Source organism: Lepidochelys olivacea (assembly GCF_965140295.1).
Source record: "Lepidochelys olivacea isolate rLepOli2 genome assembly, chromosome: 3".
Lineage (NCBI taxonomy): Eukaryota > Metazoa > Chordata > Testudines > Cheloniidae > Lepidochelys > Lepidochelys olivacea.
Genome location: NC_140413.1, coordinates 2,921,918 through 2,948,865, shown reverse-complemented (window position 1 = coordinate 2,948,865; position 26,948 = coordinate 2,921,918). Strand labels below are relative to the sequence as shown.

The following is a 26,948-nucleotide window of genomic DNA, read 5'->3' as shown; positions in this document are numbered from 1 at the left end:
CCTCTCTCTGGGTGTTTATACTGAGCCCATTGGGTAGCAGCTGAAGGTCTGGGTTAGCCGATGCTCAGTGCTCATCTGTGATGGTGAAGCTCAGAAGGCCTGGGAGAGGGGGGCAGCCGGTAACAGCAATCGGCCATGCTGATCTGGGCTCGATGGGATAGAGCTGTAGCACGCTGAGGGTCTTGACAGTTTAAAGTACCATTCCACTCTGCTCTGAAACGCGAGGGGTTAACAGACCCCTTGTGTTACTCCCTGTGTGTGTCAGAGTCCTGGCTCTAGAGACAGCCTTGCATCTGTGGTGCCCTGTGTCACCGGGTCCCCGGGCCATGCTCTGGAACTGCTCCCCACGAAGCCAGGCGGGACTCTGGGGAAGTCTCCTCTCTGGGAGCAGCCTGCCTGCAGGACACACAGCTCCCACCTTCCTGGGTCTGACCTCGGAGCATTCAGCATCCTCTGCCCCTCCGTGAGCTTCCCCCAGCGAGTCCGCCCAGGCGGGGTCCTGGGAAAGCCAGAGGGTCCTGCCCCGCAACTCCGCAGTCAGACGTGACTCTCAGCCAGCCAGTAAAACAGAGGTTTATTGGATGACAGGAACGTGGTCTAACACAGAGCTTGTAGGTGCAGAGAACAGGACCCCTCAGCTGGGTCCATTTTGGGGGCAGTGAGCCAGACAACCACGTCTGCACTTCACTCCATGTCCCAGCCAGCCCCAAACTGAAACTCCCTCCAGCCCCTCCTCCTCTGGGCTTTGTCCCTTTCCCGGGCCAGGAGGTCACCGGATTCTTTTGTTCTCCAACCCTTTAGCTCTCACCTTGCAGGGGGGAAGGGCCCAGGCCATCAGTTGCCAGGAGACAGAGTGTGGGCCATTTATGTACACTGGCCCTTTGCTCTGCAACAATTACATCCCCTTATCCTACTCCCTAGAGATTTAAGAAATGCATAGGGGAAACTGAGGCACCCCTACAGTATTCAGAGGAAACATTAAGAACAGTCCCACTTTGTCACACCCTGTCCTCCAGCTGGCCTTGCAGAGTTAACACAGTGATGGGAGAGGCAGCTGGAGTCTGTGCCCGCATGCATGCCACCTACAGAACTGCAAACTCAACTGCAGCTGGGCAGCCTGTGCTGTGGGCAATGGGGCTGTGGAGGTGAGGAGGGTCACTGGGGCGGAGCGTGAGGGGACCGGGGCTGGGCGGAGATCACAGGGGTGGAGCATGAAGGGGCGGGGCAGGGCAGAGATCCCGGGGGCAGAGCACGAAGGGGACGAGTCCGTGTGGGGATCAATGGGGGCATAATTTATATGTGATGATTCCCAATATGGAAACAGACACTTACACTCCTCTGGGACCCTAGCCTTCGTTCCCTGCCTCCCCTGGCTGCTCCCCTGATTCCCCCGGTGCTGTTGGGGGTAAGCCTGTGGCAGCAGGAAGATGTCCATCCTGGAATTCCTGGCATCAGCCCTCCTGGGAAATCTTTCGCCAGGCCCAGGTGGAAAGTTGCAGCTTTTGTGTCCATTGTGACGTGATCCGCACACCAGTAGAGGAAGGGGGATGTGGTCAGACTGCAGGACAAGGAGTCGGATTCTGTTCTTGTCTCTACCATGGGCTTTATGTTCGGCACTGGGCAACTCTCACGCTGCTCTGTGCCTCAGTTTCCCCATCTGCACATTGGCCTGCCCACCTCCCCAGTGCAGGGCAGAGGTCTTTAACTCCCTCGGGTGTGCAGGGTGCTTGGCGATCCTCAGCTGGAGGGGGCTGGGCTGGAGAAGGGCAAAGCGCTGCCGTTCCCACGTCCAGCAGGACATGCAGGCTTGGGTGCCACGTGCCATCCTGTGGGGCAGCTGCTCTGCATCCTGTAGCACTCAGGGAGCTAAGCAGCTGTGCGGAAGGAAGTGGGCTAGAAAATGTCCCTGGCTTTGCGCCAGCACCCCAGGGATGTGTGATCACTGAATCCCAGGGACTGACACACAACGGGACATTGTCTGCTGTTCTCTGTCCCACAGCCACCTGGGCAGCGATGGGGCCCCAGGCAGGCTGTGTGCTCCCTGGGGAGGGGGCGCTCCCTGCCCATTCCCCAACAGCACACCAAGGGGGGCCACCCCCTTGTGCACCCATGGCACAAATCCCGGGGGGGAAGGGGGGACAGCTTGTACCTGGCTGAGGTTGCCCTTGGCGCTCAGATCAGAGAGGTTCGTTCCTGGCTCCAGGCTGGGAGAGAATTGCCTCGAACAGGAGCAGGCTTGGGCTGGCGTTGAGTGGCCCTGTACTTCTGTCCCGCGGCCCGTGCCATAGAGGGCAGGTTGGAGCGGATCGGGTGCTGCCATCGGTTTCAACAGCCCCAGGCAAATGCAAACGGTGCCCTATTTGCTCAGTGCATTGCCTCTCTCTCCTGCGTCCCTCCCCTCTTCTGGGCCTTGGAGAGCCCACCGCCTGGGAGCCAGGAGAGGGGGCGGGGTGGGTGGGGGTCTGACACAGGGAAGAGGGGCAGAGCTGGAGCTTGTGATCATTCCCGAATGTCATTGCAGACCAGACAGTCTTGGTGTGACCAGGGAGGTTACTACCCCCCCCCCCACACGCACGGGTCAGTGGCGTCATCCTGCCTAGCCTGGTGCTCTAACCGCTAGACCATCCTGCCTTTTCTGTCGCAAAGCCAAGGGACTCTGGGCCCCCTGCTTGGCGCCCCAGGCCCTCAGTTAATGACCAGTCAGACCCATTGGGGGTGATGGTCACCTGCCATCTGAATGGCATCCCGGTGCTTCCCTCTGACCTTCCACACGCCACTGCATCAGCAGCAATTCCTCCCCAGCCCCGCCGAGCTCCGTGCATGGCCTCTGGGGGACAGTAGGAAACAGCCAGGCAGGCCCAGATAAGGCCAGACGGGGAGAAGGTTCCCCTGCGCAGGAAAGAGAACGGAGGCAGGGGAGGAAAAAGGGGACAGAAGCGGGAGGGGATGAGAGCTGCCCCTTGCGCGTCTCTGCCAGCGCCTGGGCTGTGTGACCCCGAATGTCGCTGGCGATGGGCAGCGTTCTTGCTGGACGAGCCCTGGCCACATCCTGGGAACTGCCCCGTGGCCCTGGAATCTGGCAGCAGAGGGGCCCTGTGCCTGGGGCCCTGAGCCTCCCTTTCTGCCACTGACTCCGTGAAAAGTGCTTAGCCATGTGGGGACTGGCTGCTGTGGGGTGGGCTCAGGGATTGGGCTATGGGGCCTTTCACCTCTAAGGGCCACTGGTTCCGATCCAGCCCCCTGTCTGGGGGGACTGACAGGCTTAGGGGAGAGGGAAATGGGATACGAGGCCTTTCCCCTCTAGGTCCTGGGCGGGGGGACTACCTAGCTCACGGGGGGTGGAACAAAGAGAGTCAGGGTCCCTTGTCCAGTCCAGCCTCACTTCAAAGGGGTGGCTGGCTCAGGGGGAGTGGGGAATGGGATACTGGGTTCTGGGGGTGGAACTGGCTGTCTTATGGGACTGGAGCTGGGACTTGGAGCCTTTCACCTCCACCCGTTCTCCTCCAGCCCTGTGACTGGAAGCTAATTTTAGTCTGAGCCATGTAGTGCCCTGGGTGAACCGAGCTGAATGGAGAATTTCTGGAAATGGAGCCGCTGCCCCAGCCCTGTGAACACATTGGAGGAGCCAGTTGCCACACCTGGTATTTTTGTAGGGGTGGTGGCAGCAGCTGCCCTGGGTTGGACTGGAGCTGTGGCGATCCCAGCCCTGCTGTCAGTCGCTTGCAAGGAGCTATCCTGGCTCCCATCCTCCGCTTTCTTCTCCAGAGCCTAATGGGAAACTTCTGCTTTGCCGAGCCGGCGTGTGGGAGGCAGCTTGGCTCCCTCGTGCTGCTGAGGGTAACTGCTCCCCCGAGACCAGGAACTAGCATCTGCTGCCAGGGAGCTGCCAGCGGAAGGACGGGGCTCTGCTGGGCTGCTATAAAAGATGCATGAAGAGAGCGTGCTGGTGAGGAGATTGCACAGCCGAGAGTCTCGCCAGTAACGACACAATGGCGCTGCTGAGTCCCAGGGGTGCGTGAGGCCAGCAGTGGGGTGCTCATAGCAGCAGCTTGCTGGGATAGGTCCCCCAGCCAGGCTGGAGCGGGCTTCCTCATTATCTCCCGTGCCCCTGGAGACCTGAGTTCAAACTCCTGGGCTGTGCTCACAGCAGAGTGAAGGCAGGCGTCTCAGAGGGTGCGGCAGGGCAGGAGAGAGGAGCAGTACCCGAGCTGCAGGGGCAGAGGGAGGAACCCAGGGCTGGCAGAGCGCAAGGGCTGCGAGTTGGCATTGAGGCAGGGCTGGGACTGGAGCGGCGGAGGGTGCTGCCGGCTGGCACTGAGGAGCGTCGGCCAAGCTGCAGGGAGGCCTAGGATGTGAGATGTGTGCTATGCTAGCGCAGAGCTGGGGCCGGAAAGGGTGCCCAGAGGTGTGTGTGCAGAATGCTGGAGATCACAGGCGTACAAACGAATTAGGTACCAGCTGTGAGATGAAGGCAGAGCTGTTAAAATAAGGGGGAGCAGGTAACAGTCCATCCCTGAAGGTCTGTGCATGTAGGGTGGCCTCCCACAGAAGCAGCCAAGCAGGGGGCAACCAGCCGGGGCAGCCCGAATGCCGCCAGCTGTGTGGCAGGGGATACAGTTGTTGGTGTACCACTTCCTCACGCCTGCAGCGAAATGTCGTCTGTCCCCTTTGCTCCCCCAGAGCCTGTGCTGATGGAAGCTCTGTCCTGTCCCAGTTTTCACTTGCGGTGCCAAATGGGAGGGAGCTGCCTAGGTGAAGGGTGTTCCTGGCTGCTCCAGTCAGCATCGCAGCTCTGCCAGATCTGCAGCTGGGCTGGTTTGGGGCTGTTTGCATTTCACTTGCAATCCTGTTATGGAGGCAAGTTGCAAGGCTGTGACACCCCCTCCCCGCCCCCCAAGAGTCCTCTGGCTGCCTGCGCTGCTCTGGCCTGCTTTTTTCCCCACTGCTTTGCGTCCTTGATGTAACTCACGAGGGTGTTTCAGCCACCTGGGGCCCTGGAGAAGGTTAATTGTAGCCATGGGACAGTTACCGAGATGGGTTCGGCGCCGAGGGGGCTGGACTGGAATATTGAGGAGGATGGTCCGTAGCACCCCAGTGTGAACACAAAGGCGATAGGCCCCATCTAGCTCTATCAGGCCCTGCCCGGTCCCTGATCCTCCAAGCAGCCTGGAATTCCCAGATGACTGTGGAACGTGTGACCCTCCAGAACCCAGAGTGCAGAGTCCGCGGTAGCAGTTGGACTCCCGGAGCAGCTTTCTGTGCCCTCACCCCAGGGCCAGTCAGCATCGCAGCTCCCACCAGCCCGGCTCTCCTGCTGCTGCTGGGCAGCGCAGGCTGCTAACACGACGGAGGCACTTCATTTGACGATGCAGGTGGCTGAGGAGCTGCTCGCTCGTGCCCTCCCCACCCTGGACACGGCTCAGCGGCGGCATGCAGGCTTTGCGCAGGAGAGGGCAGCTTACAAAGAACTGTGACGGAAATATCTGTCCGTGAGCCTAGTGAGAAGAATGAAAGGACAGAAGAGACAAAAAAGTAAACCCGCCAGGGCCCAGGGACTGCTCCGGATGGCCACAAAAAGCCCATTGCAGCCTTCTTCATTTTTAATACCACAAAATGAGAGTACAGCTCCCAGCATGCAATGGGGCAGGAGGAAGGGTTGCTCCACTCAAGCTCTGCTCACAGTCCTAGAACAGCTGAATGTTTTTGCTAAAAGGATCAGCAGTGAAACAAGTAATACTATGTTGTCCTCATTAGGTTTCAGAGTTAACACTCACTAATATGAATGGGGTGATTCCTTCTCAGAGCTGCCAACAGATTCAGTAAGGCACTACAATATCACAGCATTAAGCTGCATTTGGAAGGTTTCCTTCACAACAACAAGGGCTAGAAACTTAATATTTTTTAAGTGGACATTTAAATTCTGCATAAGTTGATGGGCACCAAAGTGCTGGCATGGTGTACCATCAAAAACAGCTCATCCCTGCCCCTATTCTAGCTTGATCCAGGTGGCCTGGACACCATAGTTCCCACGGGCCACACCTTGGTATGAAGGTTGCTGGCCGCTGCAGTTGAACTGTAGAACGCTGGGGTCCCCCAGCTACAGGTGGTGGCCAGCCACTGGCCAGTGGGAGCCAGGCTGAGCGGTGCTGTTATGCCAATCTCCTTGGCTAAATATGCTCTGAGGCTAGGTGAACAGCCACAGCCTCGGGCTTTTAGTGGCCAGAAATGCCTGGTAACAGGACATGCCTGGCAGCGACCGTAACGGGGCTCAGAACCACGTCTAGGTTTTTTGTCGGAGGGAAAGGGCCCACCCACTACTCTGTAGATGTGTGCCACTTGCTGCGTCCCCTCCAGCGCCTCAGTTCCTTTCCTTGGGCCACTTCGCTGCAGCCCCAGCACCCTCTTCGCCCTTGTGTTAGGGCTTCAGCCTGAAGATCCTGGCAGCCTGCCACGAGCTATCTTTAGCTTCCCGAGTCCCTGCCTGTAGCACTGCTGTGTCCAGGCTGCTGTCTGTCATCAGCCTGCAAGGCAGCCAGGCCTCCCTCCTCAGGCTCCAGGGAGCAACTGAAGCTGCTCTGCCCTGCAGCTCTTATATGGGCCTGCCCAGCCCTGACTGGCTGCTCCTCACACCTCTCGCTAATTGGCTGCCTCCTGCACAGCCTCCTTAAGGCTCTATTAACCCGTTACAGGCCAGTGTGGGGCAGATGCTCCATCACACTGCCCCTTGCTGAAAACCTGCTGGATCAAATCAGCCATCACAATTAATTGTGAAGTAGACTGAAACCCTTCCCCATCCCTTCAGAATAACTTCCTGTCTGCTCTGGATTCCTGCCCCAGCGGCCTCCATCCTCCTTCCAGCCATCAGCTCCACTGTGCTCTTGGGGGAGAGGTGTACGAGGGCAGGGACTGGACACCCTCCAAAAGGACACCTGAAATATGACCCAGCTTGGCTTTGCACGTGTGGCTAAATCTACCAGTTGCCAAATATTCTGGCAGATAAATGGCAGAAAAGCAGGACTTTGGATTCTGATCCTGCTTTCAACTGCACCAGTGAATCAGGAGTAACTCCACTGAACTGAATGAAGGCGCATTAGTATAAAACGGATCAAAACCAGGCTCCATGGGCCTCATTCTCTGTTGTCCTGCGCCTGACACAGGGGTAGGAAATGCTGCCAGATCAGAGCCTATTTTGCCCCAGTGTAAATAATTACACAAGATGCAAGACAGTGGAGATCTGGGCTTCTAGTGTTTTCCATCCTGGTAACTTCTCAAAACTCTGCGTTTTGGGAAAGCATCTGAAAAGTGAAGTTCTCTTAGATTTGACAGCAGTGCAGATGGGCCATATTTTTAGCCAAAGCTATTTTTAAGATAATTTCAAACTTTCTTTCCATGCTGACATGAGGATGGGGCCATGAATAGAATGGGCCAGTGTTACAATGGGATGAGATATCTGAAGTGGTCTTCTAGGAGGTTTTACTGTGTTCAGTTTCCATTGGATTCTGGTTTGTTCTGCAGCTGCACAGACTGGGGCTGTGATCTTGGCAGACCTCATGTGCTAATCGGTGTTACGCTCCCTTACCACTTGGATGGGACTCCTAGGAAGGGTGTTCTTGATAATTCTGTAGGTGATGCTTTTGCATCCGGACAGAGCCGGTTCACAAGGATGGTAGCATCAGGTGCTGTGCTTTGCTGTAGGTGACATCTTCTAAATGAGGCATAAAATCAACGTTCCGATCACTCATGGCCTTTATGGGTCCCATGGCATCTTTCTCCAGAGTGTTGTGTTACCCCCAGGACCTTGCCAAATTCCAACATGTTTGTTTGATTACATTCTGCCTCCTTAAAGTCCGCTGGTGATTCTCTATGTGACGATAAAAGAAAAGGAGGACTTGTGGCACCTGAGAGACTAATCAATTTATTTGAGCATGAGCTTTCGTGAGCTACAGCTCACTTCATCGGATGCATACCGTGGAAACTGCAGAAGACATTATATACACACAGAGACCATGAAACAATACCTCCTCCCACCCCACTGTCCTGCTAGTAATAGCTTATCTAAAGTGATCATCAAGTTGGGCCATTTCCAGCACAAATCCAGGTTGTGACGATGTGACTCAGCAGGGAGGGGGGAAGTGGTGACCTGGGAATGTGCCCTGGGGATGGGAGACCTGAGAGCCTGTCACCTGAGCCAGGAGGAGGAGGGGGAGGGGGAGGTAACACCTCTGCCCAGGAATGTGAAGACAGGCTGCAGAAGGGAGCCTGCTGGGGGGGTTTAGTTTTCAGTTTGGTGCTGGGTGGAGGAACACAGGGAACCCCAGGGCTGGGGTCTAAGCTCCCTGCTCCCCCAGAAGAACTTGACTGAGGGGTCCTGGGTGTACCCCACAAGTTCTGTTTTGGGCTGTGTTCCTGTTGTGCAATAAACCTCCTGTTTTACTGGCTGGCTGAGAGTCTCAGTGAATCCCAGGAAGGGGGGTGCAGGGCCTGGACTCCCCCACACTCCGTGACAACTGGTGGCAGCGCTGGGATGTACTGCACCCCGTGAACGGCGTTTCCTGCAGTAAGTGACTGGGGAACAGTAAAACAAAGGGGGATTGACGGGGACCGGGCGTGCTGAAGATTCAGAGAGAGACGGTTTCAGGGGGCGGTTAACCCCTGGAAGTGTGTGACCAGAGAGAAGGACTTTTGCAGTAACAGGGTCCCCCGGGGGATCACAGCGAGCGGTCCCAGGGGTGGAGGAGTCTGCAGCTCGACCCTGGCAAAGAGGTGGTGACCTCAAGAAGGCCTGGCACACTAGGGGCTTTTCCTGGAAACCGTAGAAAGCTGCCCGGCCTGCGAGTGGCCAGCAGGGAGATGTACGCTAAACGCCTTAAGAGCGACCTGGTGGAGCTGTGCAGGCAGAAGGGGCTGCGCATCGGGAGGTCCACCAAGGAACAGCTGATTGCCCAGTTGGAGGAGAGGGATCGCTTGGATGACCCGATCCCTGTCCCTGAGGGAAGCCGCCCAGCGGACGCGTGGGCCCTGGGGCCTGACCGGGCTGGGAGGGGTCAGACTGCTGCCGAGGACATCCCGAGACCCTTCCTACCTAGGCCTGGGGGAGGGGTTGGGGGAAGCCCAGTGAATACCGAGGGCACCCTGACCCCAGCAGCCAGCAGGGGATCCTCCCGGTGGAGCTCCCCATCCCTGGAGCGGATGCGGCTGGAATGGGAGAGGGAGATGAAAATGAGGGAGCTGGAGGATCATGAAAAACAACGTTAACATGAGGAGAAACAACGTCAACATGAGCAGGAGGAGAAGGAGAAACAACATCAACATGAGCAGGAGGAGAAGGAGAGGGAACGTCAGGAGAAGGAGAAACTAAGACAGTATAAACTGGAGCTGGCCAGGCTGAGGAGCAGTGGGGCCCCGGCTGTGGTGAGTGCAGGGCGACCCAAGACTGCAAGGAGCTTTGATAAGTGCTTCCTGGCCCAGCGAAGGAGGGGGAGGACATAGATAGCTTCCTGACGGCCTTTGAGAATGCCTGCGAGCTGCACAGGGTTGACCCTGCAGACAGGCTCCAGTTCCTCACCCCCTTACTGGACCCAAAGCCGTGGAGGTGTACAGCCGAATGACGGGGCGGAGGCAGGGGACTATGAACTGTTCAAGCAGGCCCTGCTCCGTGAGTTTGGGCTGACCCCCGAGATGTACCGGAGAAGGTTCCGGAGTCAGCGTAAAACACCTGAGGTCACCTACCTACAACTGGTCAACCGGATGCAGGGGTATGCCCGCAAGTGGACAGCTGGGGCCCGAGCTAAAGAGGACCTGCTTGACCTAATCGTACTGGAGCAGCTGTATGATCAGTGCCCGTCCGACCTGAGGCTGTGGTTGGTGGACAAAAAGCTCAAGAACCCCCAGCACGCAGGGCAGCTGGCCGACGAGTTTGTGAACAGTCGGTCAGGGGTAGCTGGGAGGAGTCCCAAAAGAACAGGCCCCCCCCGATGCAGAGAGAGAGTCACCAGGGGGCCTCCCAGCGGGGAAATAGGGAGAACCCCCTCCCACGGGGAACGCCTGGCGTCGGGCCCCTCCGACCTGCTCGAGGGGACCAACGTGACCTGAGCTGCTATCACTGTGGCCAGAGAGGCCACGTACGGACCCAGTGCCCCGGGCTCAGGGACAGACTGAGCCAACCCAACCTACCCAGGGTTAACTGGGTAGGGACTCAGCTGGACAAGGGGCAGACGACCCAGGAAAGGGGGGCTGCCAGTTTACCACCTGCTCAGGAGGGAAGAGTACCCCAGGCCAGCTCCGCCAGAGGGCTGGAGGCTCTGGACTCAGGGTGCTCGGTTTACAGGGTGGGCGCGGGGCTGTCCCTCCGGAGAGAGTGCCTTGTTCCCCTGGAGGTGGATGGGAGGAAGGTCAATGGATACTGGGATATGGGCGCGGAGGTGACGCTGGCCCGGCCCGAGGTGGTGGCCCCAGATCGGGTGGTGCCCAACACCTACCTGACCCTGACAGGGGTGGGCGGGACCCCATTTAAGGTGCCTGTGGCAAGGGTACACCTGAAATGGCGGGCCAAGGAGGGCCCCAAGGATGTGGGGGTACACCACCATTTGCCCACTGAGGTTTTGATGGGGGGGACCTAGAGGACTGGCCAAACAACCCCCAGACCGCCCTGGTTGTGACCCGTAGCCAGAGCCGGCGAGGGGCACTGCACCCTGACCTTGGGGAGGGTACCACACCGGAGGCTCAGGACCCTACCCTGGTGGGAGGGAGCGCCGAGGGGCACGGCTCAGAGAGGCTGAGGCCACAGACCTGGCCACTGCGGGGGAACCGGGCCCCGTCCCTGCCCCAGCCGCTGAGTTCCAGGCCGAGTTGAGGAAAGATCCCTCCTTGCGGAAGCTCAGGGACCTGGCCGACCTCAGGGTGGGACGGACCATGAGGAGAGGCTGCCAGGAGAGGTTCCTGTGGGAGAAGGGGTTCCTGTACCGAGAATGGGCTCCCACAAGGGAAGTAGAGTCCTGTGGGATCAGGAGGCAGCTGGTGGTCCCCCAGAAGTATCGCCGCAGGCTCCTGTACCTGGCCCATGACATCCCCCTCGCAGGGCACCAGGGAATCCGGCGCACCCGGCAGAGGTTGCTACAGAACTTTTACTGGCCCGGGGTCTTTACCACGGTCCGGCAGTATTGCCGATCCTGTGACCCCTGTCAGAGGGTGGGGAAGGCCCGGGACAAGGGGAAAGCGGCTTTGAGGCCTTTGCCCATCATAGAGGAGCCTTTCCAGAAGGTGGCCATGGACATCGTGGGGCCTCTCAGCAAGACGACCCGGTCGGGGAAGAAATACATTCTGGTGGTGGTAGATTTTGCCACCCGCTACCCCGAGGCAGATGCCCTTAGCTTCCATTGAAGCAGACACCGTGGCCGATGCGCTCCTGACCATTTTCAGCCGAGTGGGGTTCCCCAAGGAAGTCTTGACAGACCAAGGCTCCAACTTCATGTCGGCCCTGCTCCGGTGCTTGTGGGAGAAATGTGGGGTCCGGCACGACTGGGCCTCAGCTTATCACCCCCAGTCCAACAGGCTGGTGGAGAGGTTTAACGGGACGCTAAAGATGATGCTGAAAACCTTTATGAACCAGCACCCGCAGGACTGGGACAAGTACTTACCTCACCTGCTGTTCGCGTACAGGGAGGTGCCCCAGGAGTCTACCGGATTTTCGCCTTTCGAACTGTTATATGGCAGGAGGGTGAGGGGCCCCCTGGACCTGATGAGAGACGAGTGGGAGGGGAAGGCCACTCCCGATGGAGAGTCAGTGGTGGAGTATGTCCTGATCTTCCGAGAGAGACTGGCTGAACTCATGGGCCTGGCCAGGGAGAATCTGGCCAGAGCCCAGAGGAAGCAGAAGGTCTGGTATGACCGCACAGCACGGGCCCGTGCCTACGCCACCGGGGATCCGGTGATGGTTCTCATCCCAGTGAGAAAGAACAAACTACAGGCCGCCTGGGAGGGCCCTTTCAAGGTCGTCAAGCAGCTCAATGAGGTAAACTATGTGGTGGAGCTGTCGAACCGGGCCCACCACCGCCGGGTGTACCATGTGAATATGATGAAGCCATATTATGCCAGGGGGAATGTGGTGTTGGCCGTGTGTGGACATTGGGAGGAGCAGGGAGATGACCCTTTAGTAGATCTGTTCCCTGGGACCAGAGCTGGTTCACCCTGGAAACAATTCCCTTCTCGGATCAGCTAACCCCTGCCCAGAAAGCTGAGGTCAGGGGGGTGCTGCATCCGTACCGACAGCTGTTTTCCAACCGGCCTGGACGCACTAATCTGACTGTCAACCAGGTGCAGACAGGGTCGCACCCGCCGATAAGATGCTCCCCCTTCCGAGTCACAGGGAAAACTGCTCAGGACCTGGAAAGAGAGGTCCAGGACATGCTGGCTTTGGAGGTGATCCAGCCATCGGCCAGCCCTTGGGCCTCGCCGGTGGTGCTGGTCCCCAAAAAGGATGGGTCGGTCCGGTTCTGTGTGGACTATCGGAAGCTCAATGCCATCACTGTATCTGATGCCTACCCCATGCCCAGGCCGGACGAGCTCCTAGACAAGCTGGGAGGAGCTCGGTACCTTACCACCATGGACCTTACAAAGGGCTACTGGCAAGTGCCGTTGGATGCAGATGCCCAGCTGAAATCGGCCTTTATCACCCCTCTGGGGCTCTATGAGTTCCTGACCCTGCCTTTCGGCCTCAAGGGAGCGCCGGCCACCTTCCAGCGCCTAGTGGACCAGCTCCTGAGGGGGATGGAGAGTTTTGCCGTGGCGTATATTGATGACATCTGTGTCTTTAGCCAGACCTGGGAGGACCACGTGTCCCAGGTTAGACAAGTGCTGGACCGACTCCAGGGGGCTGGGCTGACTGTAAGAGCGGAGAAGTGCAAGGTGGGGATGGCGGAAGTATCTTACCTGGGCCATTGCATGGGGAGCGGCCGCCTAAAGCCGGAACCAGCCAAGGTGGAGGTGATCAGAGACTGGCCCACTCCCCACACCAAAAAGCAGGTCCAAGCCTTTATTGGGTTGGCAGGATACTATCGAAGGTTTGTACCCCACTTTAGCACCATAGCCACCCCCATCACTGAGCTATGCAAGAAGGGGAAGCCAGACAAGGTGGTCTGGACTGAGCAGTGCCAGGAGGCTTTCCGGACGCTGAAGGAGGCTCTGGTCAGTGGCCCAGTTCTGGCAAACCCAGACTTTGACAAGCCCTTTGTGGTGTTCACCGATGCCTCAGACACGGGGTTGGGGGCGGTGTTAATGCAGGAGGATGAAAAGGGGGAGAGACACCCCATCGTGTACCTTAGCAAGAAGTTGCTACTCCGGGAGCAACACTACGCAGCCATCGAGAAGGAGTGCCTGGCCATGGTGTGGGCCCTCAAGAAACTAGAGCCCTATCTCTTCGGGCGACACTTCACCGTCTACACCGACCACTCTCCCCTGACCTGGCTGCACCAGATGAAAGGAGCCAACGCCAAACTCCTGAGTTGGAGCCTGCTCCTGCAGGATTACGACATGGACGTGGTCCACGTGAAGGGAAGCGCCAACCTGATAGCGGATGCGCTGTCCCGGAGACAGGACCCCGAACTTCCCCAGGTCACTGGTCACAGTGACCCCGCTCAGTTCAGTCTCGAAGGGGGGAGAGATGTGACGATGTGACTCAGCAGGGAGGGGGGAAGTGTTGACCTGGGAATGTGCCCTGGGGATGGGAGACCTGAGAGCCTGTCACCTGAGCCAGGAAGGGGAGGGGGAGGTAACACCTCTGCCCAGGAATGTGGACAGAAGCTGCAGAAGGGAGCCTGCTGGGGGGGTTTAGTTTTCAGTTTGGGGATGGGTGGAGGAACACAGGGAACCCCAGGGCTGGGGTCTAAGCTCCCTGCTCCCCCAGAAGGACTTGACTGAGGGGTCCTGGGTGTACCCACAAGCTCTGTTTTGGGCTGTGTTCCTGTTGTCCAATAAACCTCCTGTTTTACTGGCTGGCTGAGAGTCTCAGTGAATCCCAGGAAGGGGGGTGCAGGGCCTGGACTCCCCCACACTCCATGACACTCTATGGGTGGCACATTTTGGAGTGGCCACCCAGAGCTAGGAAACAAGGTGACTAGTTAGCGTCACGTATAGGGTTGTTTTCTGTGGTGTGGCTATTTCAGCAGACATGCTGTTCATGCAGGAGGCTGGAGGCCTTTCATACGCGTTGCCAGTGGCACCTACTGGGTAGAAGATGGTTTGACTTTATCAGTAATAGGGACGTGTCATTGAGAACTGGCCTCAAGAGGTTTGATCATCGTTGGCCACCATCGGCTGCTCCTTGTTGGTCATGCTGCCCCGCTCAGAGACAGTCTCTGAAGATCGGACTTGAGGTCAGGAGAGGACACTGGCCAGTCATAGACTGACGGTGGTCACAGGATTAACCCTGGCAGCACCAGGTCAGTCATAGCCCTGTGGAGCTCTTAGATGCCTGGAACACAGCCATACAGCGTGGTCGTGGACCTCTGCTGTCCCAGCGTGGTGGTGGTGTTGAAGTTTATGGGTGCTGCGTGGCTTAGGCACAAGGTGGGCATGTGATTGCATGGTGCTCTGCCCAGTCTGGGCTGGGCTGGGTGCCTCGTCAGGGGAGACGTTCTACATTTATTCCCAGCGCTGCTGCCATCTTGCCGTGTGAGATTGGCATGTGACTGTCTGTGCCTCTCTGAACCCCACAGGAAGCAGAGACTGGGTCAAAGGCCTCCATGCAGAAGTTATCGTTTGAGTCCCAAATTCCTTAATTGAATGTGTGGAAAGCGCTTTGAGGCTCTCTCAGGGAAGCCCCTAGTGAGCGGCAAAGCAGGACTCTGGCATTGCCAGTGGATGGTGCCCTGCCCTTCGGGTGCTTGCAGAGCTGTTGGTCGCTCTCAGTCATTTCCTTCACTACAGTCCAGTCAGTGGCCCCTCCCTAGCAGCTCCCACATCACCTCCACTCTCCTCAGCAAGCTTTCCCCGCTGTTTATCCTTCGGTTCCTCCGCTGCAGCCCATCACGGCTTGTACCGTCCTTGTGCCGATCCCTGCCATTCTCATGTCCCTTTGCACTGACCCTCTTAGCATTTTCCTGCTGGTTACAGGTCTCCAACTTGTCACCCGGCCTCCGCCTGGCTAGCAGAATCGTCACCTGGGATCTCTTCTGCATGATGCCTTAGAAAATGCAGCTGTGAACAGTTATTCATTGTTGTCATTTAATTGTAGACCTTTTACGCCTTTTCCAGTGATTTTTGTGAGTCACAAGAAGTCAGGCTCCAAATGCGTCTGAGATCTGGTTACTGTCTTCCGCACAGACAGGGCCTGAACACTTGCTGAGTTGCTAACTCCATATTCAAGTGACTCGGACAGTAACTTCTAGGGCCTTATCAGCAGCTGACAGTGGCTAAGTGGGCTGATCAGAAGCAGGCTGAATGAGGCACTGAAATGCTTTAACGGGGCTAAGGTAGATTAATGAAAAACATACTTTAAAAAACAAGGACGAGACATTTCCTTTCCAAGGTCACCTGGGACACCCTGAATCTGAAAAGGCCAATGTCCGTTTTGTCTTTAGGCTGATTGTGCTGATTCTTCCCTCTCTCTTGCTCTGCACACGGCCAGGCTGTGTCCCGATCCTGACCCTCCTCCTCCGTTGCACCCCGAAGAGCCAGGCTTTTCTCTCTGGTCTCGCAGCCAGGCCCTCGTTATCTCCCATCTTGGTAACTGTAACGTCCCTCTCCCTGATGTCCAAACCGCGCCACTCCATTCAAAACACGGCTGCTCGGACCATCTTCTTCTTCCATTACTCCAGCAGCATCAGCCGCCCTTTGAGTCCCTCTGCTTACTCCCCATTGCACGGCATCAGGTGCAAGTTCTTGTCCTCGTCGCCAGCATGGTAGCAAAGGAGCAAGCACTCATGGAGCCAGGCTCAGGGGTCTTTGCCTCCATGTCAGCTAGCCCTGCTCAGAACAGCTTTTCATGGCCTGGTGATCCAGACCCTGGCTTCCGGTGTCGTTTCTGGGGTAGATGTCCCTGAACAGGGTTCCCTGGTCTCTGACTGCACCCCAATATGGCATTTGCTTCCCCATGACAGCGTCACACTGGACTGTCCCCACCCCTGCCGTGATCTTATCTTAGTGCATTTCACTCTTCCTTCCCGTGGGACCCTGACTGATTGACTCCTATTGCAGCAGTGCCTCGTGGCCCCGGGGGGCTAGGCGCTGGCAAACACAGAACAAGACTTTACATGTGTCGGGAATGAAATCCGCATGGGGGGGGGGCCAGAAAGTCCTGAGTTGTAGTCTTTACTCTGCCACTGCCAAGTCACTTAGCCCGACATTTTCAAAGGGGACCACTGATCTGGGGGCCTGACCTGCTTTGTGGGGGGAGCTGAGCATCTCTGATCCCAGCTGAAGCCAGTGGCAGGAGCGGATGCTCAGCAGCACACTTCTGAATCTCAAGGTGTCTAGAGTCGGGTGCCCCAAAATGGAAGCACTCAAAATCCATGGCCAGTTTTGAACATGGTGAGTGGTATTTTCAAAAGCACCTACGTGACTTTCAGTGGGACTTGTGCTTCTACATCTCTCGGTCACGTTTGAAAACCCCACTGTTTGGCCATCACCTGTGTGCCTCGGTTTCCTTATCTGTACATGTGGGTAGTAAAGAGCGATCTCAAGAGGGGTGGGGGGAGGTTAATGAGGTAATGTTTGCATGTGATCTGCAAATGGCAAGTGCTGTACGAATGCTCAGTGTTCTGACCAGTTTCAGCCCGTTGTTCCCCATCAGCAAGCCGGAGCGGGATATTCATTCTGTCCTCCAAGTAGCTGCGATCCCTCCTGTCTTCCTACCACCCACAAAGCTGATCAGTCCCCGCTCTGCTCCCCCCTCCAAGGTGACATGTTCCACTTGCCGCAGCAGGGCAGGAGCTGCAAGGTCAGGTGGCCGTCCCCCCTTATTAGCCTCTGGCTCCTTTCCTGTGTGTGCATGTGAGAGAAAGGTTCTGATTCCTCCCCATCTCCCTTTGTCTCCTGCCCCTAGGCGATGGAGAGCAAGCTGCTGATAGGAGGGAGGAACATCATGGACCACACAAATGAGCAGCAGAAGATGCTGGAGCTGAAGAGGCAGGAGATAGCTGAGCAGGTAAAGACTCTGCCTTAGGAGATGCCTGAGCAGGGCTGACACTGGATAGTAAACATAAGAGCAGCCGTACTGGTCAGACCGAAGGCCCATCTAGCCCAGTGTCCTGTCTTCCAACAGTGGCCCATGCCAGGTGCCCCAGAGGGAATGAACAGAACAGGGAATCATCCAGTGATCCATCCCCTGTCACCCATTCCCAGCTCCTGGCAAACAGAGGCTAGGGACACCATCCCTGCCCATCCTGGCTAATAGCCATTGATGGACCTGTCCTCCATGAACTTATCTAGTTCTTTTTTGAACCCTTTTATAAACTTGGCCTTCACAACATCCTCTGGCAACATCCAGTGGTCCCTAAAGACTTGTGCTGGCACCATCCTTGATGTCAGATACTGGCAATAGATGATGCCTGAGTCAGTTATATATACTGCATATATTTATATCAGGGGTCAGCAACCTATGGCACGCATGCCAAACACGGCGCATGAGCCAATTTTTAATGGCACGCTGCTGTCTGCCGGACCCGGGCAGACAGCAGTGTGCCACTAAAAATCCTGCCCAGCCCACTCTTCTCCGCCCCCCACCCCCTGCTCTCTCCTTGCAGAGCAGGCAAGCTTCCCCTGCCCCCCGCCTCTTCCCCCAGCGTGCTGGGTTCCTGCCCCTCCTCCTCTCCCTCCCTGCGGCCGATCAGCTGATGGCCCTTCAGCAGCAAGCTCTCTGCTCCGGGGACCTTGGGGAAGGGGGTGGAATCATGACATATCCCCTCCAGCCCCCTGCCGTGAGCCGCTCGGGGCAGGGGGCTGGGAGCACCCCCACGACCCCAGCCCACACCCCCAGCCCTCTGCCCTGACCCCTGTACCCCCCCCACACCCCAGTCCTCTGCCCTCACCCCTGAACCCTCCTCACACACACCCAGCCCTATGCCCTCACTCCTGCACCCCCCACACACCCCAGACCCGTGCCCTGACCCCTGCATCCCCACCCCCCACAACCCCAGCCCTGACTCCGGCACCCCCCACACATACCCAGCCCCCCAAGCCCCCTGCCCTGACTCCTGCACCCTCCTCACATACTCCCAGCCCCCTGCCCTGACTCCTGCACCCCCCCCACATACCCAGCCCCCCCACCACATGCCCTGACTCTTGCACCCCCCACATCCCCACTCCCACCCTGAGCACCAAATGGGAGCTCCTGCACACACACCCCACATTCCCACCTGCACCCCTCACACCAAATGGGAGCTGCTCAGGTAAGCGCTCCACACCCACACTTCCTGCCCCAACCCTGAGCCCCCTCCCTCATTCTAGCTCCTGGCCAGACCCTACACCCCAACGCCCAGCCTGCTCCTTTACCCCCAGCCCTGTGCTCAGTGCACTCCTACCCTCAGCTCAGTGGAGAGAGAGAGGAAGAGAATGGCTAGAACCAGGGAGAAGGTAGGTACCTACTCTATGTGGACAGGACCGGGACTCCAGACCGGCAGCAGGCTGAGCAGGGCCGGCAGCCAGGACCCTGGCTGGCAGGAGCCGGCAGACGGAACCCCAGACTGATAGCGGGCTGAGTGGCAGCGGGCTGAGCCGCTCAGCCCACTGCCAGTCTGGGGTCCCAGCTGCCGGCCCCCCTCACCCCGCTGCCTGTCTGGGGTTCTGGCTGCCGGCCCCTTGCCAGCCGAGGTCCTGGCCACAGGCCCCGCTCAGCCTGCTGCCGGCCTAGGTGAACGGAACCCCAGGCTGGCAGCGGGCTGAGCAGGCTGGTGGCATAAGATCAGCGTTTTAATTTAATTTTAAATGAAGCTTCTTAAACATTTTGAAAACCTTGTTTACATAGAATCATAGAATATCAGGGTTGGAAGGGACCTCAGGAGATCATCTAGTCCAACCCCCTGCTCAACGCAGGACCAACCCCAACGAAATCATCCCAGCCAGGGCTTTGTCAAGCCTGACCTTAAAAATATCTAAGAAAGGAGATTCCACCACCTCCCTAGGTAACGCATTCCAGTGTTTCACCACCCTCCTAGTGAAAAAGTTTTTCCTAATATCCAACCTAAACCTCCCCCACTACAACGTGAGACCATTACTCCTCGTTCTGTCATCTGCTACCACTGAAAACAGTCTAGATCCATCCTCTTTGGAACCCCCTTTCAGGTAGTTGAAAGCAGCTATCAAATCCCCCCTCATTCTTCCCTTCCGCAGACTAAACAATCCCAGTTCCCTCAGCCTCTCCTCATAAGTCATGTGTTCCAGTCCCCTAATCATTTTTGTTGCCCTTCGCTGGACTCTCTCCAATTTTTCCACATCCTTCTTGCAGTGTGGGGCCCAAAACTGGACACAGTACTCCAGATGAGGCCTCACCAATGTCGAATAGAGGGGAACGATCACGTCCCTCGATCTGCTGGCACCCTCCTGCGGCAATAGTTTAGTTATATAGTATATAGACTTATAGAGAGAGACCTTCTAAAAAATGTTAAAATGTATTATTGGCATGCGAAACCTTAAATTAAAGTGAATAAATGAAGAGTCGGCACACCACTTCTGAAAGGTTGCCGACCCCTGATTTATATGATAGTTCACAGTTCCTTGGTGAACTTGACAAAACCTCTGGTCCTGAGTAACTGAGTCGTATAGTTAGGTGGCTTGTATTAAAGGAGTTGCCAGGCTCAGTCCAGTTCCCAGTGGACAGTGCCCAGACACCAGTGATGGGCACCCAGCAAAACACCACCGGTCAGACAGAATGCATTGCAAACCAAATTAAGGAGCTGTGTTTAAACTCCGTCCACCCCGGCGATATCACCGTTTGTTCCCATCCACAGTGCCAAGGCAAGTGTGGGACAGCGGATGCCATACACAAGTACAGCTGCTTCATTCTGTCTTTGGCTTGGTGTAGCTAGATTCAAGGAGATCCCATTGTAGGGAAAGGGGAGGTCCATAGGCTTTGGGGTGACTCATCTCAACAATCCCTAGTCTCTAGGCCAAGACCGCGAATGCGACTGTGAGTTGTGGCGGCGTTGGCTGTGTGGTGGGCCAGAAAGGGGCTACCAACTTACCATCAGATGCTAATGACTTTCAGTCACTACAAGCCCAGCCAGCCATTGCGCTGGACACCCTGAGATGAAAGGCTCCAAATCACATGCCCAAATGTAGTCCCCCTCCACTGTAAAATTTGCATATAACTACCCATCATGCTCTGCAAGCCAGCAGGATGATTTTGATGGTGGGGGGTTGTTCCTGTTACTGACTCTTTCTTGTTCAACTGGGTTTTGTGTTTTTCCTGGATACAGAAACGTCGGGAGCGGGAGATGCAGCAGGAGATGCTGCTGCGGGATGAGGAGACCATGGAGCTGCGGGAGACCTTCACGTCTCTGCAGCAGGAAGTGGAGATCAAAACCAAGAAACTGAAGAAGGTGAGAGGCTGCCTGTGCTGGGACACAGCTGTGGGGAGCCAGTCTCAGGCTGGGTTTCTTTTTAATGACACTATAAGGTGCCTTTACTGTTGTGCTGAAACTGGGAGGAGGGTTGTGGGTTTGTCTTGCTTCCTGTGAACGTAGCACTTGCAGGACAAGTAGTGTCTAGGGTTGCCACTTCTGTAATTGCTGGTAACTGGACCCCCGAGGCCCTGCCCCTGCCCCACCTCTTCTCCCAAGGCCCTGCCCCTGCTCTGACTCTTCCCTCAAGGCCTTGCCCCTTCTCCGTCTCTTTCCCCAAGGCCTGGCCCCCATCGCTTGCTCCTCTTCCCACAGCCCCCTTTGCTCACTGAGTCGTCTCAAGGAGCCTGCCGGCAGGTAGGAGGCAACCCTGGCTAAGCAGGAGCTGGTGCGAGTTAATGATCCAGCACTGCCCCTTGCCCTGCAGTAACTGGACTTTGGGTTCAGGTGCCCGGTTGCCTTTTCGACCAGACTTTCCGGTTGAAAACCGGGCACCTGGCAACACTGAATGGAACCCAGACACAGAAGCCAAAAACCGGACTGTCCAGGTAAAACCCGGACGGGTGACAACCCTAGCAGTGTCCCTGATTGTATCTGGGCTGCCGTAGGTCCATGACACCTTTGTGACATCGTGGCATGACGTTTTCAGTGCATGCTGCTACACAGGTGAGCCAGGCAGCTCCGACCACGGGGAAGATATTGCACACTGGGGCCTATAGTCTCCACAGGCCCCTCAGATCAAGGTGGAACACAGAGTGCTGGAATCACAGCTGCTGTCAGTCAGCATCACCAGATGAGGATCTGTCCCAATGCCCCTGCAAGACTCTCCTTTGTAATAAAGGTGCAGCCCACTTCATTTAACCACATCCGGCACATGCGCAGCGTTCAGGCTCCTGCAAATGTTCCGTGTTGCTTAATGTTGGATGAACTTTGGGCTTCCCCAGTGTGAAGACCCAAAGACCCTAAGGAGACCCATTTTTCAGGTCTTTTGGGGATACTGTGAGTAAATGACTTGCTTTTCACATGGGATGAGACCTCAGGCCACATCCTGGAAGCTGCTGCATGAACAGGTACTAACAGAAGCTCTTTCGTGGTGTCCCAGCTGTACGCCAAGCTGCAGGCTGTGAAGGCAGAGATTCAGGACCAGCATGATGAGTACATCAGAGTGCGGCAGGACCTGGAAGAAGCGCAAAATGAACAGACACGAGAACTTAAACTCAAGTAAGTATCTCCTCACCTTAATGGGAAATGCGGGATACAAGCTGTCAGGGTTCCTTCCCCACTCTGAACTCTAGGGTACAGATGTGGGGACCTGCATGAAAGACCCCTTTAAACTCATTTGTACCAGCTTAGGGTAAAACTTCCCCAAGGCACAAACTGTTTGCCTTGGAGGGTATGCTGCCACCACCAAGTGATTTAACAAAGAATCAGGGAAAGGACCTCTTGGAGTTCCTGTTCCCCCAAAATATCCCCCCAAGCCTTACACCCCCTTTCCTGGGGAGGCTTGAGAATAAACAAGATGAGCACAGACCAGCCTTGGGTTTTTAGGACCCTAAAAACCCAATCAGATTCTTAAAAACCAGAACTTTATTAGAAGAACAAAAAAAGATAAACAAAACACTCTGTAAGATTAGAATGGAAGATAATCTCACAGGCAGTCAGATTCAAAACATAGAGAATCTCTAGGCAAAACCTTAAGTTACAAAAAGACACAAAAACAGGGATACACATTCCCATCAGCACAGCAAATTTCACAAGCCCAAAAACAAAAGAAAATCTAACGTATTTTCTAGCTAGACTACTTACTAACTCTGTAGGAGTTGGATTGCTTGCTTTCTTGATCTGTCCCCGGCAGCGGCATCACACAGACAGACAGACAAAGCCTTTTCCCCCCCACCCAGATTTGAAAGTGTCTTGTCCCCTTATTGGTCATTTTGGTCAGGTGCCAGCCAGGTTACTTGAGCTTCTTAACCCTTTATAGGTAAGAGGATTTTTTAGTACTGTATCAGAGCTTCTTAACCCCTCCCCATTATATTTATGACACAAGCCCTGCCAGCCACAATTCCATTCTGACAGAAAAGGCAGAAATATTCAGAAAAAAGTTTTAAAATAATTAGCTGAGGAGCTTCCTGACCCAGGAATGTTCATTTTTCCAAATCTTGGAACACTGGGGAAGTTCCAGAGGATGGGGGAAAAGCTCATGTTGGGCTAATATTTGAAAAGAGTAAATGGGATACCCGCGGTAGACCTGTAGGCCTGACATCAATCCTGGAAAGACTTACGGAAGGCTGATAGGGGTCTCACTCAGTAAAAAATGAAAGGATGGTAGCATGATTAATGCCACTAAGTGCAGCGGTCTTAGCGTAGGGGAAAATAGGTCTTGTCAAACATTATAGCAAGAGATTTGAGAAGCTCAGTCTTACTAGTTTTTCCAGATTGAGAGGAGACTTGATCAGTCTACAAGTACCTACACGAGGAGGAGATTTCTGATAGTAGGCAGCTCCTTAATCTAGTAGAAAAGGCATCATGCGATCCAAGGGTTGGAAGCTGAAGCCAGACAAACTCAGTTGAGAATTAAGGTGCACATTTTTAACAGTGGGGATAATTAACCATTGGAACAACTTATCTCGGGATGTGGTGGATGCTCTGTCACTTGAAGTCTTTAAATCAAGACTGGATCTCTTTCAGAACTGCTTTAGCTCAAATAGAGGTTCTTGATACAAGAATCACTGGGTGAGGCCCTTTGGCCTGTGTTATGCAGGAGGTCAGCTAGAGGATACTAATGCTCTCTTCTGGCCTTAAAATCCAGAGTCCACATGACTCACGAGGAGACCGTTGCAAATAATCAAGGGATGAGTGTAGCTGTATGGGCAGGCTTTATGCTGGGGGACAGAGTGGGATGAATTAATTACCCTGGACCAGGGAAGAATCAGTGTCTCAGCTGTGGACGGACACTGGGGATTTTTGCATGTAAATTAAGTAAGTGTAAATGGACATGCTTGATCACGTGGGTCTGGCTTTCAAAATCTGGCTCAAGTGGAGCCAATAAAAAGCAATGTTCGTGCTAGACCCCGTGTGTTCATACTCTGAGGAAGACCAGCTACCTCCCAGCGGAATGTCTACGCTACATCCATACCCCCCGTCAACACCATGTTACAGGTTGGGGAAAGTATGAGTTAACGAGCTTTCCCTGTAGCGCGTTAATAACATTCAGACAGTGCTTTGGTATAAAGTGCTATACAATACGTGCTAAGGAGGCCTGTCAAGTGATTAAAATAATAAGAGCGATTAATCACACTGTTAATAATAGAATACCATTCGTTTAAATATTTGTGGATGTTTTCTACATTTTCAAAGATGTTGATTTCAATTATAACGCAGAATTCAAAGTGTACAGTGCTCACTTCATATTTATTTTTTATGATAAATATTTGCACAGTAAAAATAAAATATTTTTCAATTTCCCCATTACAAGTACTGTAGTGCAATCTCTTTATCATGAAAGTTGAATTTACAAATGTAGAATTATGTACCAAAAAAAACCTGCATTCAAAAATTTAAAAAAATGTAGAACTTTAGAGCCTACAAGTCCACTCAGTCCTACTTCTTGTTCAACCAATCGCTCAGACAAACAAGTTTGGTTACAATTTGCAAGAGATAATGCTGCCTGCTTCTTGTTCACAATGTCACCTGAAAGTGAGAACAGGTGTTCTCATGGCACTATTGTAGCTGGTGTCGCAAGATATTTACATGCCAGGTGCACTAAAGATTCATATGTCCCTTCATGCTTTAACCACCATTCCAGAGGACATGCATCCATACTGATGACAGGTTCTGCTAGATAACAATCCAAAGCAGTGAGGACTGATGCATGTTCATTTTCATTATGAGTCAGATGCCACCAGCAGAAGGTTGATTTTCTTTTTTGGTGGTTCGGGGTCTGTAGTTTCCGCATCAGAGTGTTGCTCTTTTAAGATTTCTGAAGGCATGCTCCACACGTCGTCCCTCTCAGATTTTGAAAGGCTCTTCAGTGTCTTAAACCTGGGTCAAGTGCCATAGCTATCTTTAGAAATCTCACATTGGTACCTTCTTTGTGTTTTGTGAAATCTGCAGTGAAAATGTTCTTAAAATGAACAACATGTGCTGGGTCATCATCTGAGACTGCCATGAGATGAAATATATGGCAGAGTGTGGGTAAAACAGAGCAGGGAACATACAATTCTCCCTCAAGGAGTTCAGTCACAAATTTAATTAATGCATTATTTTTTTAACGAGCATCATCAGCATGGAAGCATGTCCTCTAGAATGGTGGGTGAAGCATGAGGGGCTTACGAATGTCTAGCATATCTGGCATGCAGATACCTTGCAATGCCAGCTACAAAAGTGCCATGCAAATGCCTGTTCTCACTTTCTGGTGACATTGTAAATAAGAAGTGGGCAGCAGTATCTCCCATAAATGTAAACAAACTTGTTTGTCTTAGCGATTGGCTGAATAAGAAGTAGGACTGAGTGGACTTGTAGGCTCTAAAGTTTTGCATTATTTTGTTTTTGAGTGCATTTATGTATCAAAAAAAATATACATTTGTAAGTTTCACTTTCATGATAAAGAGATTGCACTACAGTACTTGTATGAGATGAATTGAAAAATACTGTTTCTTTTGGTTATCATTTTTACAGTGCAAATATTTGTAATAAAAAATAATAATATAAGGTGAGTAAGGGACTTGCAGAGTTATTGTCTAAAAACAAAGCTTATAGGAAATGCTGTGTCTCTTTTCTCTGATTGATGTGCTCGGTCTCTTTCTGTCCCCATCTCTCTCTGGCTGGCTGTATTTCTCTCTGTGCGATCTTTGATTCTGTCATTTTATCCTATTTTTACCTGTTCGTCTTCCCCTTTGCTCTCATGTTTCCCTCTCCCATTTCTCTGTGTGTCGGCCCATCCTCCCCCCAATCTCTCTCTCCTCTTTTCCCAACACTTTGCTTCTTCCCACCTTTTCTCCCATTCATCTCCCCCTTTCCTTCTTCTCACTCCCTCGCCCCTTTTGTCTTGCCACCCCCACTTGCTCACTCCAACTCCCTCTTACCCTGGCTTTTGCTCAGATACTTGATCATTGAGAACTTTATCCCTCCTGAAGAGAAGAACAAGATCATGAACCGCCTGTACTACGACTCTGAGGAGGACCAGTGGAAGTTCCAGCCGCTCGTGCCTGCTGGGGGGTAAGGCTGCCATTCTGGGAGAGGAGGCCTGGCCTACCAGTGGGGTATTTTTCTGAGGCACTGGTGGTGCCCCCTCATGGCTGCAGGAGGGAGGATTCTGAATGGGGAGAATTAGCTGTCTGGGATGGAAGAGCGAGCGGAAGCCCAGCGGGGCAGGGACAGCCTGTCCATTACTGTGTTATTGTCTCGCAGAGCGGAGAACCCTCCTTAACACCATAACACGTTGTCACTGTCCAGCTGCAGCCTCACAAAACACCTCCTGAGGGGTGAATTTGGCCCAGAGTCTCAGAGGGGAGTGCTCTGAAGAATGGGCACCGGCAGAAAAGAACAACCTCTGACCGCGGTGTGGGGACACAGCCCCCTCTTCCTTCCCCCGCTCTGCCCCTGCCCCACCTCTTCCCACCCAGTTCTGCCCCCTCTCCCGAGCGCGGCCCATCCCTGCTCCTCCCCCTCCCACCCCAGCACCTCCTGCATGCCGCGGAACAACTGATCACGGTGGGCGTGCGGCGCTGGGAGGGAGGGGGAGGAGTTGCTCGACAGGGCCGCCCGTGGGCAGGAGGCATTGAGGGAGAAGTGGGGAGCTGGTTGCCGGTGGGTGCTAAGCACCCGCTAATGTTTTTGCATGGGTGCCTGAAGCCCCACGGAGTTGGCGCCTATGTATGGTACCAACCAGCTTTGTGTCTGGCAAGGTGTGCCCATGTCAGGCAGCAGAGCGGTGACCTCGCTGCCAGAAGGAGAAAAGCTCTGCCATTTGCTCTGTTCTTGTAATAAAAGGCCTGAACCCTCTAGCTCATGGCCACAGCACTGCAGGGCCTGGGGAGGTTCGGGCAGGAGAGTTAAGGTGGGCAGCTGAGGTAGCTGCCTGGCCCCTCTCTCTCCGAGGAGACAGCTGCTGCTTTCCCACTGCTCAGCCCTGCTCAGCACTGGCTACGTAGCGCTCCGAGGGACCTGGGAGTGCCAGGGCCATGTGACAGGAGCAGAATGGAGAGAGCGAAAAGCCTTCGCCTGGCTTGCAGCTCCATCCCCCTCACTAGAGAGCCTGTCAAGCCAAGGACAGGGTTTCAAACTTTTCCAGTGGTTTGTTCACTTCTTATGCTGGAGATCCTGTCTGCACACCTCCCCCACCCTCCTCCTGGTGTCCCTAGCCTCTGTTTGTCAGAGGGTGGAGCTGGATGGCAG

At 54.8% G+C, this 26,948-nt stretch overlaps 1 protein-coding gene across 2 annotated transcripts in view; it reads left to right on the top strand.

The window, feature by feature from the left end:
• Nucleotides 1–26,948, top strand: part of KIF3C (kinesin family member 3C) — a 65,244-nt gene that overhangs the window by 27,216 nt on the left and 11,080 nt on the right. For both annotated transcript variants that reach the window (XM_084622803.1, XM_084622802.1), the window contains exons 2-5: nucleotides 17,039–17,140; nucleotides 20,409–20,531; nucleotides 21,655–21,773; nucleotides 25,653–25,769. In XM_084622803.1, the coding sequence (XP_084478929.1) occupies nucleotides 17,039–17,140; nucleotides 20,409–20,531; nucleotides 21,655–21,773; nucleotides 25,653–25,769 (461 nt within the window). The remainder of the gene's footprint in view (nucleotides 1–17,038; nucleotides 17,141–20,408; nucleotides 20,532–21,654; nucleotides 21,774–25,652; nucleotides 25,770–26,948) is intronic.